At 38.2% G+C, this 13,582-nt stretch overlaps 2 protein-coding genes across 4 annotated transcripts in view; both read left to right on the top strand.

The window, feature by feature from the left end:
* Positions 1-7,495: 7,495 nt before the first annotated feature.
* elp6 (elongator acetyltransferase complex subunit 6) lies at positions 7,496-10,468 on the top strand. The gene is made up of 7 exons (XM_015006978.2): positions 7,496-7,776; positions 7,951-8,029; positions 8,122-8,192; positions 8,312-8,436; positions 8,829-9,036; positions 9,144-9,302; positions 9,442-10,468. Exons 1-7 carry the CDS (start codon positions 7,723-7,725, stop codon positions 9,565-9,567), a joined length of 822 nt encoding a protein of 273 aa, XP_014862464.2. The 5' UTR covers positions 7,496-7,722; the 3' UTR covers positions 9,568-10,468.
* A 256-nt stretch (positions 10,469-10,724) lies between these two features.
* The window catches only part of scap (SREBF chaperone), a 30,227-nt gene continuing 27,369 nt past the window's right edge, over positions 10,725-13,582 (top strand). Inside the window, exon 1 of one of the 3 annotated variants that reach the window (XM_015006975.2) lies at positions 10,725-10,939. Coding sequence is in view for 2 of the 3 variants with exons in the window: in XM_015006973.2 (XP_014862459.2) it covers positions 13,391-13,566 (176 nt within the window). In the remaining variant the exon portion in view is untranslated. The other 2 variants (XM_015006974.2, XM_015006973.2) reach the window with 2 other exon arrangements.

Below are 13,582 nucleotides of genomic sequence, written 5' to 3'. Positions count from 1 at the left end.
TAATATCGAGAACTTGAACTGTTACAAATAATAATGGTTTAAATGTGACGCCAGTTCGGGGCTCTAGAATTATAGTCTGCTTATTATGCACTGTAAAAACACATAGCTCATATGGAAAGGGTAAAAATGAAGATGCGTTGCGTGAAGTAAGAATCTTAAGATCCATTCATAGGGCTAATGTTTCTTAATACTACAAAATGGACCAGCAATTGCAATAAAATTGGAGCAGTGGTGCCATAAAACAGTCCTCTAAAAGATGAATTATTTTAGACTGAGACAGCAGAAAGTTTTAAAAGACTATTCAAATTGAGCCTAAGAAAGTTTTGATGTCTTGTCAATGTTAATGCAAACTCTGTGCTGATAGTCCCTCAGAAATATATGAAAATAAAAGGTCAGTTAGCTGATGATGTGACTGTGAGATCTACCATTGGCAAAGTCTTTACTCTTCAAGAAATTCTCCTCACTGCTCATAAATCATGACAGGAACACCAGGAACCAGTGTGCTGCTTCTGCATGTTTCATGCCTCTGGAGACGCTTTCGCTGTTTCCAGCTGGATACACGCTGGCTGACACACTTGTGCTTGCAAATAAAAGCTATTTCAGGTGCACATTTGGTGCATAAACAGAATTAGATGAAAAATACATTTATGACTGACACAGTTTTGGAATATTGTAAAGTTACTCTAAGGGGCATTGCAGTTTTTATAGACCTGAGTTACAAACTTGAGAACAATTTCCAGTCATTTCACTTGAAAAATATGATTGATCAAGTATAGATAATAAATAATTAATTGTGGAATATCAAATCAAAATTCTCCCTATGTCTCATTTTGTAAATCTTGTATTTTGGATCTAAGTTTTACTGATCAAGCATAATATGCTTCTTCCACTTGATTTAGCTCTACTTGTATGCTTGTCTGAACATGATTTGGAATAAAATACATACAAAAATTCTAAACCAAGTCTTAAATATTGATTAAAAACAGTCAAATTCAGTCTACATCCTGGCTGAGTTCATTCAAGTCTCAAATCCAAGACCAAGATCAGCCGTCAAGAACTGTCCTGATTTTTTAAGGTATATTGTTTTAGCACCTTGATCACCAGACTTACCAAATAATTTTGAGTCAGAGCTATTTTAGGCTGAATTGCCTTCATTGCCCTAAGTTCCTGAGGCTAAGTTTCAAGTTTATGTTTCAACTTCAAAGACAATCCTTGTCTCTTTAAAAATGCTTCTTAACTCACAAATTGGTTCCCACAAATACATGCACATTCTTCCAGAGCTGATAAACAGTAATGAATGTGTCTCAGCTGAGGCCTGAAGCCTTTTGTTGGATTTCTCCTTTGGTTCTGCGTGAAAGTAACGGCTTGAACAACAGCATTGTGGCGGATTCTTCCCAGGGTGGAGGAGTAATGGATGAAGGGTGGGGGAAGGTCCGGGTGCCCTTCCTTTTCTTTAGATAAATAGACAGGGGGTTCAGAGAGCATTTCAGCCTCCAAAAGGTAAAATAAAAGACTTTTTTATGAATAAAGAACAGCAAACAGCCGTACACTGGTTTCAAAAACAGCAACAGCAGCGATTATCATCCTCTTTATTCCTTGCACCCTGTTTCTCAAACACATCCACACAAAAATACACATTTGTGAAGCTGGGACATGACTGCACATGCTGAAATACACACAGAACAACACTAAAAGAGAGTTGACTGAATTGAAATGAGTGAAGCTAGATTTACCGCAGGACACCATGGCAACAAGTGGGCATTATATTACCAACAGAGAGAAGTGAGGCAGCGTGGGGGCGGCACTGTCGTCTCTGAAAGCATCACTGAAAGACTGGATCCCTATGTGCCTTTAGATTTCATCTAGAATATTATAAAAGTATTTCAAAACATCTTATCACAAATTATGAAATATCGAAACAAACCAACCAACAAGTCGGGAAAGAAGTGAGTTATAGAGGTGACCAAGAATATAATGTTCATTTATAGGCAGAACTCCGGTGGAAATAGGACAACCATCACTTGCTCAATCAATTGCTAATCAATTTCATATCATACTAAATCAATTTAGTATGAAATTGATTAGTATTTCAGTATGACCAGATGGAAGAAACTACTCACAACAGGAGCTACAACACATAGCAGCCCACTAGACTTTAGCCAAACCCTTAGAGAGCTTCAGCAGAATAAATAAAATGTTCTGGTTTAATGGAGAATCCACACCAAACTTTGCAGCGTGATAAACACTGTTACACACAGTGGTGGGAGAATCAAGTTGTGGGGATGTTTTTTTTCCAGCTGGAACTGAGCAGCTGGTCTGCATAGATGGCAACATAAAGACTGCCAAATATGTGGAGACTCTTAAAGGAAACTCTGTGCTCTATAGTAGTAGTCAAAAGCAATGATTCATTCTCCAACATGAAGATGAATCAAAACCCACAATCAAGATGGTTGTTTACAGCACATGCAACTTCCGGTAAACTTTATCGCATTACATACATCATGGACAAATGTTTGCGGTTGGGTAAAAGTTTATAACTTCAGCAGAGGCCAAACCTCCAGCAAACAATTGTTTAGAATAAGGGCCTGGCTTTTACCAGGCTTCAACCAAGAAAACAAAAGAGTGGCTTCAGGAGTAGCTTCATCCTATAAACTTCAAAATTAACTTAGAGCTTTTCTGCTTAGCTTGTTTCTCTCCTAGATGAACCAACTGAAGTCTGATAAAGTGCTCTTGTATCAGTTCTTGTGATTTTTGGTGTATATTTTCAAACGCCCAGTCTGTTGTGGTAGATGGCTGCTCACTCTGAGCAAAGTTTCTTGCTGCTAAAGGGGCAGCTTTCCTCTCTGCTGTTTCTAAATTCATAATCCATATGAGGGATTTCTACAAAGTCAACAACACAATGCAAGCGACTGTCCGCTGCTGCAACGCCCTCGTCCAGGAGGAGTGAATGAAAGTCAATGACTCCATGAAACCTGCCGGGTTTCCTCAGCTGAAAACCTTTGGATCAATTTGAATAATAAACTGAATTCGAGTTGACAGAAAATTTCCACAGCTTTTACACTCTTCATCCCTCTCCTCTTGTTTTCTCTTTCACTTTTCAGCTGTCGGTAGGTACTTGTATGCATTTTTAGACATTGGGCATCATCACCATGGAAACACAGTGTGAAGCTGTAATTTTAAATTCAAACTCTACAACCTCTCTGGTCCTGTGCCTTCAGACACACACAGCCACTCAATTACAAACAGACCGACCAAGCAGATTAAAAGTCTCACAGAGCTTTAGTGTCATCTAGTAATATACTGGAGAATTAAAACCGCTCTCAACTCCACTTCAGGCTCAACATGGCATCATGCGATCTCCACAGACAGCCTTAATCCGGCTTATCACATACGACTGCCCTCATCATGACTCGGGTTACATTTTAGTTTTTAGTCTCTATGAGAAATGTTATCTGACGTAAACCAAATGCTTTTTTTTTTTTAGAAACCAACATAACGACATTGCATGATAGAAAATTCAGAATTTCCATTCTCACATTTCATTTTAAAGTGAACTGGTTTTCTCCTCATAACAATAAAATCAAGAGCTAAGTCTGTTTTTTGTTTACTCAGAATCTGAATTAACAGTATTTTTAGAATAAATATTTCTGGAAGACTTTTCCTTTTGTAGCAGAAAATTTAACATCACTTTTTCTTTATACCTTTTGTAGTTTTTGAACAGTAAATATTTTCACATCTTAAAATGTGCAAAACTGTGCTAACATGTTTAGAATGTCCTGAATTTTGTTTTGGTTCTGATATCCATTTCGGGTCAGTTATGCTCTTGTAAATGTGAGAAACTACAAGCCCTGATCAAATCATTTTTCAGGAGGGATTAAAGGACAAAATGTCAAAGGGACAGTATTCTCAGCACTTAAATAAATATGTAAATGCCCATTTCTCAGGTGTTTTGAACAGATGTGTCCTGTTATTTCTGTAATTCTTTTTTTATTTCCTCAGTTGACTCTTAAATTGTCACACTGACCTCAAGTGTCATTCACTTGAGTTTTTTTTTCCATGCCTATCCTTGCTACACCATTTTTTAAAAACAAAAGATGCAGTGTTGGACCACAGCATGTAAGAGGGAAAGAGGAAAAGAAACAGACATGTTGAAGGCGTGTGAAGATTATATTTTTGTCTGATGCTCAGAGTCGAGCCAGATGGGACCTGGGATTCGGCAGCAGCCGGTGATTGGCTGACGGTGTGGTGGAATGATGCCGTAAGGATGCCAAAGTGGCTGTTGTGATTGGCTAATGCCCATAGTAGTCCACGCAGGAGGCACACACACTCAAAGACACACTTATTCATGCATGCAAAATATACACGTGTGGGAATTAACCCAAAATTCAGCGTGGAACTGATGTGTGTTTTTTAATAACCACAGTTATGGTGGAACAGGTCTGTATGTGTGTGTGGTGTGTTTTTCAGATTTGGGGAGGAAAGGCAGAAATTGAAACCAAAAGGAAGCAGATAAAGCAGTGAAGGGGGCAGCTGGAGAGGATTTTTCTTTTCTGGAACTACCCCCACTTCACTCCCACGTGATTCTAAATGAATCAGTCTGGCACCGTCTAGTTTACTAATGAGGCTCTGAGGAATGCTGCTGATCAGAACAGGAGCCTCTGGCTTCCATTCTGATGGAAATTTGGCAATACGTTACCAGTTCAGGGCAGAGTGGCCCCAGTTCTCCCAACCTCCTGTATTACATGTGTGCAAGTAACTGGTTTAGTAGTAGGGCGGTGATGGCAGTGGCTTCAAAAAGCTGAAAGTGACGCCATACTGCTCACTTCAGCAGAGATTATTTGCGCTCTGATTAAGACGATAAAGCTCCTGATGATCACATTCTGTCCTGATATTTTTAGATAAGGATTTTATTATTAATATTATTCCATCTTTGGCAGTATTTCTAAGCCTAAAGTGTCTTTGTACAGTTTTTTTTTGTGCATCTTTTGGACCTACATTGCAACCAAATTAAGCTTACTGAAACATGTAAACAGACAATCAAGCACTATATATGACTTAAAATTGTACATTTTAATACCTGAAATGCTTGAATTTAGGCCACATTATGGATTTTGTTTTGGTACTAATTAGGTGATCGCTATTCAAGTATATGAAAATGTGTGCTACTTTTCTAGACTCCCAAGGCTCTGTTACCTTATAGACTCACAGTTGCCATGTGTTCTTTTTTATTTGTTCAGTTTTATTTCAGTAAGTGTAGAAGATGTCACAGAAGAGTAATTGACACTCAGCATCATCCCTCAGCTGGAAAATTGAGCCATGGCAGCTTTTAATCAAGTGTAAAATTGACTCTGCAGGTTTAAAATGTGACCCACTAAAACAAAAATATCAACAGAAACTACCTGCAATTTCCTCATAATAAAGAATTTAGTCTCATAAAAGTACTGAGTCGAGATATTAATTAGCAAAAATAAAAACAAATACAGAAAATAAAGGTTTAAAAGTATCATGACACTGATCAATTTAAATAAGGAGCGTAAAAGTGTAATATTTTGGTAACATTTCATTTATAGGAATTGGCAGAGGCACCAATAACTGTGGCAACTGGGTTTTCCGGTCTTAATGGTAAAATTTTTATGAATTTATCAAACTGAGATTTTGCTTCTGCAATAAAAACTGTGTTTATTTTAAGGCTTTTGATGCGTCTTTGTCACAAGTGCCAGAAAATGTGGAGGCTGTGTTTGTATATCAGTCATCAGGCATTTGTGTAAATGTGTTACTTTACCGAACCATTCTCCTCCTGCACTGCAAGGTAACCATCGACTTGGAGCTCCATCTCAGCAAGAAGACTGAGTTCAAATCTTCAGGAAGACCTTTGGCAAAATACGATGTCTACCTCTACAGGGTGCCAAAAGCCAAACCCCGCATTCTAAACGGGCCAAGCAATAAGACTGCAAATGGACCCAGCAGAACAAGGGCCAGAGTTATAAGGTGGGAAGATGACTTGTACCCACCTTCTCCTCGTTGTTCCGTTTGCAGCCCAGTAAGTACTCGCTCACTGCCAGCCTCTGTGTTCAAAGAGCTCCAGCAGACTAAACCTTTGACTATATACCCCTACAAACTCTGACAAATGGACTAGCTCTACCTCCCCAACGTGGCTGGTTAGTAAAATGTTTTCTGACTGTGTTTGGTGTTGGACTTTAACATAAAGAAGAAAAGAAGCTGCAATGATTCTGGACAACTTAGAGCTAGCCATAAAATCAGGACGTTTGTCGAGACCCTTGAACAGGACCAAAACAGGATTCTGGTAATTACTGGCACCACACACAGCTCAAGCTACAGCACATTGCAAACACGCAGACTGGTGTGCCATCAAGTGCAGCTCATCTGACTCTTTCTACATGAATGCCTGTTTTCCTTTAAATGAACTATTCTTAAGAGTGCAAATTGTTGTTTTATACAGGTTCCTCCAAAGATGCAAGACAACTGTTGTTTTCTTACTTATGTTTTATGAATAAATGAACATAAAATGAAAATACTTTTGTGAGATTCTGATTTTATTTTAGTCGGACCACTAGAGTGAACAATCAGTTCAAGGTCTTCAAGCCTTTCTTCACAGAAGGAAGCAGTTTTCTCCCTTACCTACAAGGCTTTTACACTTGAAACCAACAGTATCATTTTTTAATTTTATTTTATTATTTCATTTATTTTATTTTCAAGCAATTCTCTAACATGGAGCATCAGAGAACTGTCATAAAATAATAATGTTCATAGTCTTATCTTTAAGATGGCAATATGTTAAAAACATGAACATAAAAAGATAAATTAATAAGTTGTGATAATCATGATCATAATGTGACTCAGTGGTGATTTATTGGAAATGTCCATAGTCTATGATAAGCATCGCATTTCATTTAATTACATTTTCTCTTCCGCTATTTCAAAGCTACACACTGCCATCTGCTGATTGAACACATTGCTTTGCCTTTTGCTGTTACCTATTATAATCGGTAGGTGACGCTGTCCAAAAACTGAACTAGAGAGGGAAAACAAAGAAGCAGCAATACGTCTTCAAAGATCGTCTATGAAAATAGAACTTTGACAACCGCTCTGTCAATGGGCCAGGATTGCTCTTAATTTTCTAAAATCAAATGTTAGTAAAGAGAAGTTTTCCACACAAAACGCAAGAAAAGCTCAATATATATTTAATAACATGATAAATAAAGAATTATAAAGAAAAAAGTTGTATTCTTAATGGATGTTGTTGGTTGATTTAGTACAAATTTGTATTGGGTCACTGTCAGTTATCGCCAAGATATTATAGAAAATATGTATTTGTAATATAGAAAGAAAAAAATCACATACGTTCGATTTAAATGTAATTATTGACTAAATTTGTTGAATTTATAACTGCTTTCACGACCTTTCAAGACTACACTTGTCAAACTCCTGATTTGGTGATTAAAGAAATTTCGGGAGTGAGCAGTCCTGTTTGTAATAAACACATCTTTGACTCACACGCTCTCCAACGTTATGTCTCTCAGTGTGGCAAGATAAGCTTTCAAATACTTACATGAAAGCGTGTTTTTAACCAATGAATTAAAGAGTAGACATTTATTTTCGTCTCTTAAGCAAATCGTTATACTATAAAAGTTTGACATAGTTTTTCAAACCGCTTAGTTTGTGTTGTGTGTTGTATATTTAGTTTAGCTGAGTGGGTTAGCAATGTTTACAGAACTCAACAGTATCCTCAACACCTCTCCTGACTCTTTCACACAGGTAAGAACTAATCCTTTTGCCTTGGATTTAACCCTAATGTTAATATTTTAGTTATATTAGTAATGAGTGGTATTTTATAAATATTTGGTATTTATGCCCAGACGCCAGGGAAAATATTGCTGTTGTGTTTGCACTTGCATCCTGTCTTAATGTAGTCACACTTCTGTTCGACAGGGAGAATTTATCCTAGTCTCTGATAGACAGAGTGACGCATCGTTTCTTATTCATCACTTCCTTTCTTTCTACCTACGAGGTGAGTTATAAAAATCCACCAACAATTAAAAAAAAAAAAAAAGTGTTTTAATTTAAATGTTATTTTAATAAAATGTCTGTTTTCTGATTTAGCGCGATGCAAAGTGTGTTTTCTGGGCTTGGCGCAGTCATTTTGCCACTACGGTGCAGTGAGTCAAAGACTGGTGAGTGCTTGCCTCCCTTTTATGTTTTATTCTGGGCAGAAGCAAAACATTGCACATTTAGAAAATGACAGGAATGGCTGTTTGTTTATTCCTTATATTGTATGAATTTTTACCCACAGGGTGTCAGTTTAACACAAGCAAAGGAGAAAGGCCAGCTGGTTTTCTTTGAGGGATTGAAGGAGTGCCTGTCTGTTCTGCTTCCAAAGGAAAACAATGCGGAAAGCGGAGCTATGAACTTTCTCAGGTACAGACAAATAGCTCTTTCTTATAAAATCCAATTATATAGTTAGACCAGTTATGATTATAAATACAATAAAATCAAATCCAGTCAATTTTCTTAAGTCAGTTTGGAGCAAAGTCTCAATGTGAGGAAGACCAATTGATTGTGTCAACCGATTGGGCGCATTATGAGCACACAACTTTGGGCCAGCAATTATTTTATGAAAACAAACTATAATGCAGTTTTGTCTAGTAAAGAGAGCAAAATAGAGTTTCACTGAACCATGAGTACTTTGTATAGGATAAGAAAAGGAGAATATGCATAGTTATTGGTGCAACAGTTTTGTTATACTAATTATGTTCTTGTATGCAGTCATCATTACCTTTAATCCTTAATTCACCACTTTTTCACTTTAGGGACCCCCCTGTCGGCCTGAGGAGTCTGTATGAGTTTGTTCGCTCCAGCGTGATTGGCTCAGGCAGCATGAAGGAAGGAGCAGAACAATGGGGGCCGAATGTGCTGCTGGTGGACGACCTCAGCGTACTGCTGAGTCTGGGCGTCGACGTTGGAGCCGTTTTGGACTTCAGCCATTACTGCAGAGCTTTAGTTTGCTCCCAAATACAGGTGTGACCTCATATTAAAAAGAAGAATTTTGTCTGCTGTCACTACTTTGATATGTTTGTGATAGTGGTAGCTTTAATGGATGACTTATTGTAGCTCTGTGACTACAGGGGAACATGGTAATGCTGGTTCGCTGTAACGAAGAAGAGGATGATGATGATGGAGATGAAGGATCCGAGGTTCTACTGAAGGGTTTGATCCACCAGTGTAATCTTAATCTTCATGTACAGGGTCTCCCCACGGGTTACTGCAAGGACATACATGGCCAGGTGTGTGACTGAGGAGAGTTTTCAATTCTTTCATGTTTGTGTTGGTTGAGTAGTGCTTTTTCTATGTCTGTTTTAGAAATAAAAAAAAAATACAGATATATATATATATATTAACATAAATGTCTTATTGTGATTCCAGATGGAAGTTTGTTGGAAGAGGAGACAAGGCGATGCACCACACATGCAGAAAAACCTCTTTCAATACAAAGTTCATGATAAAGGAGCTTCCTTTTTTGCCCGTGGGACGTCCAGTGCTGTTCTTTAACTCCACGTTTAGTTTTTCTCACATGGATGTTTCAAAATCAGGAGATATAGATTTGACTGATGTTCATACTCTAAATTTGCCTGATCTATGATCTATAATCATTGTCCTTGTCTGGAGGATGTGATCTGTGATATTCAGCTTACTTCCTGATTCCAGGTGACTATTTATTGGATCTATTACCTGTTTATATTCATGCCAATGTTTAATTAGTAGGACAAATTTAATTTTTATGTTGGTAGGGTTTGCAAACATGCACCTTTCTTGAAGTTCAGAAACAGTCTCATCACTTCTTAATACTTTTCTTTCAAAGCACAAACTTTTTTTTCTTTTAAAGTAGAATTAAGCAGCTGTTCTCTAGTTTTTTTTTTACTAATTTATACCCCAATATCTTTTCTTGTTAAGCCCTCTGTCTTGACTTTTTGAAAGGAAACACGTAACTCAGAAGTAATCAATTAGTATTTTTATAGCAGTGAGGCTAATCCCAAAGCATTATGCCATTATTTTGAATTGGTGGCATGATGGTTTGCATTGCTGTTTAGAAGAGCACGTATTTCCTCTGCATGTGTTGGTTCTTCAGTATTCCTGACTTGCTGCCACATATTTGACAACCATGTATTCACACAAATTTGATGTCCATCCATGTCATGTTTTTCTATGTAATATTAAAGTAGAATTTTTAAGAAGAAAAAAACGTCAATTAAAACCTGAAACAGAATGATAAAAGTGCATCATATTTCAGCTGAACAATTTAGTGAACATCAGGTAGTGAGGAGAAGCGTTTTGAAATTAATTTTGTTTGTGCTAAAATTCAATTTTGTAATAAAAATAAATTAAAAAGATAAGATTGATCATTTATTGCTTGACCTAATGTTTTGTAAAAAGTAAAATTATTTGTCTGGAATTTGTCAGCTGTTTTTCATCTGTGGCCACAACAGTAGTTAATCACAAGTGAAGAATATTTCCTCTGAAAAATTGTCAGGTTAGAATATAGTCAGATTACTGACAACAATAAAGAAATGTGCGATACCTCCAGATGTTTTTTTAGTACTATGGGCGAATAAAAAAATCCAGGTGATTCTCATAGAACTGTAAGTTTGTGTAAAAATGTGCAATGCCGGTCTTTATCCACTTGGGGTCGCTTTTGCATTGTTTTTGGTACTGAGGGGTGAGAGGTCGAAGTGGAGAGGTCTTGCTGGGATTTGACAACCAACCAGTAGTTTTTATGCGTTGTTGCTGTGTGTCGCCATCACATTAGAGGAGCCTGTGAGGAGTTTCATAAATTTCAAGATTATAATACTGCATCTGGTCGTTAGTTCACCGAGCAGGACCACACCGACCGAGTCGTTTGGAGGGAATACTGGAGCTAGTTTAGGTGAGTGTTTTAACAGTGAAGCTAACATAGTAGCATTAGCCATGCTAACCCAGTGGAAAGCATGGAAGCTGCTGCTATACTTAATTTCTTTAAATAAAAAAAGCTTTTAGTAGTAACTAATCCCTATTCTTGATGATTGTGTACTATATTCTAGTCCTGAAATATACCGTTTAAAGAAGCGACTGTACTCAGGTTGGCGTTTTAGCAAAGCTAACATTGCATTCTTCGTCCCCCCGCAAAAAATAGTTATAGTAATACTTTTGAATAAGTTTTCTAATTACCTCTCTGGTTACTAGATTATGTGACTTGTTTCCCCGGGTTGGTTCTTGATGTAAGAATTAAATTAGTCGTATACTATTTGGGAATTAACTTCACGGAGAAGCTAACATCGCTATATGTCTGATTGTTGTGCTAGCCTTTAGCATGGTGCCAAAACAAACTATGTATAGATTCTAAAAGGGTAAAACATATTAAATCAACATTTTAAGGCACTGTTAGTTGTGACAAACACTTTTTTTTTACTTGTGTACTTATGATTTAAGATTATGATGTGTTAGTACGTATTGTATAGCAAGGTTTTTGTATATTGATTGAATCTATAGATGCTAAATATTGTTTCAAGTCTAAAACATGCATGCATGGTGCTAATTACATGATGTATTAGTTGTTTGCTAATTTGAAGCAGATGATAAACTAATAGGATCGTGCTGCTAGTTAGGGAAGTGTCAACTGCAAAGTGAATCAGTTTATTCTAAGTGATGGGTTTCAAGTGAGCTGTTGGTTTGCCTGAAGTAAACACATAAGGCAATAATAGTTCAAAACTTCTGTAACTTGTCCCTTTTAATATACAAGTGCCAAATTTAGGTTTTTGAAGTGGCTCATATTTTCAATGTGGTGTTGATCTGTTGCATGAAACACACGCAGCTCCCTGGGTATGTCTGTAATGTCCGTGTTATAACTTGCAGATGATGTTGCAACAAGGTTGCATCAGCTAACCCTAACCCTATTCATGTGCTTTCTCTCTTGGGAAAACCCCTAAATAATTTTAACAACTCTGAAATACATTAGGTTAAATTTACAGTGAGTGGATAATAAGTAATAAATGTTACATAGTTTGAAAGTTTCTGCATGTTGTTCTCCAGGAATAATTAATAAGACATAATTAGCTGGGTCTTTTTCCTGCTTCTCTTAAGCATCCAGTCTAAAATGATGCGACCAATACAGAAATAGTCTGCCTGTCTCATATCATTAGTTATTGGGACCTGGTTACTGATTGACAGAAACTTTCCCTCTTCTGCTCGTAAACTGCTGTGTTGCAGCTCATTCACAGGGAGCTTGTCTCTGCGGTTTACAACAGGACTGATGGTCTCCGCTTATCAACGGCGCATGCTTCGGCATTATGCAACTATGTCACTGAATTTTGATGCAGTTATGCCTGGGAGAATGGATGCAGCCTGAAGCTTTCTGGGATGTCGGTGGTTATTGTTTTTGGCCGTTCGATGCACGTCTTGCACGATACCTAATGGTGCTTCAACATGCCGCTGCAATCAATGAAACCTGGGGCGGCTTTCAAATTGGGGTTTTTTGGAAGGGTTGAAAAGAGGTAAGAATTTTAACTTTCTCCCCAACTGTTTTATTTTAAGATTTCCCTTTGGATGAGTTCTTTTTGCTGATGTGTTGTTGTAAAGCTCACCAACTCTCCACCTAAGGGAGGTCATTCAGGGCCAAAGTGAGCTTTATTAATGCAGCCAAAAAGTTTGTTGGACAAAGACATGGTAAAAAGTTTCTGTCTAAAGGATTTCTTTTGAAATTTGCAGAGTTTTTGCTTTAAAGTATTCCAAACTCTTTCTGATTATCACCTGCCAGACTGGCTGAAAAGAACACAAACCCTCCATTGTGGGGCTGCTGCCTACCAACACTTGGCTGTTGGCCGTTGTCCAGTGGCCACTTTCTTTGTTGCGCTGGTGTTTGTAAAGACTCCTTCAGCCTTGCCATGCTTTTAGGGCAGCAATGTCTTGGAATCCTTGGCCTGAGAGCTGCGACCCAAGTAGGAGTGAGTTCAATGGGAGGTGGCCACAGCCGGGCCTGCACCCGGCTTGCCGAGTTTCCGATCAGCTCAGGCCCGGATTAGTTCACTGACGGAGATGCTGCTGATCCCTTTTGCCGAATCAGGCCTTGCTGCTGCACCCACATAATCCTGCAGCCATCGGCGAGCTGAACTGACAGTTGAAAGATGGAGGTTTTCATTCAGAGGTTTCAGTGAATGCCTAGCAAGAAGAAATGAGTGGGACTCTGACACTTCTCTGGTAACAGTCTGGGAAGGCTTTACTTCAAACTCCTGTTTTTTGGCTTTGCAGAAGCCATTGTGTAAGCTTGCCGTTGCTGTGTTTACTGTTTGGAGTATTTATAACAGCGGATCAAGAAGCTCCTGAGGAGAATTCCTCCCAGGGAATGTTTCTGTCGCTCCCGGGGGGAAGAGCCAAGTCGTCACAGACTTTGCTTGACTCGAGAAGGCAGCGCTATGTCAACCACAACGCACAGATTAGGCTAAAAAATCCCAGCGCTGCCGCTTTCAAGGGCCGTAAACAGGTGGGACCCCGACAGATAAACCGCTCTCCCATCAGCAGGTACTGTCACTGCGGC

This window comes from Poecilia mexicana, unplaced genomic scaffold (genome assembly GCF_051168715.1).
Source record: "Poecilia mexicana isolate PSO_F unplaced genomic scaffold, ASM5116871v1 scaffold_16, whole genome shotgun sequence".
Lineage (NCBI taxonomy): Eukaryota > Metazoa > Chordata > Actinopteri > Cyprinodontiformes > Poeciliidae > Poecilia > Poecilia mexicana.
Note: the sequence above shows the minus strand (reverse complement) of the source record. Positions and strands in the feature narration are given on the sequence as shown.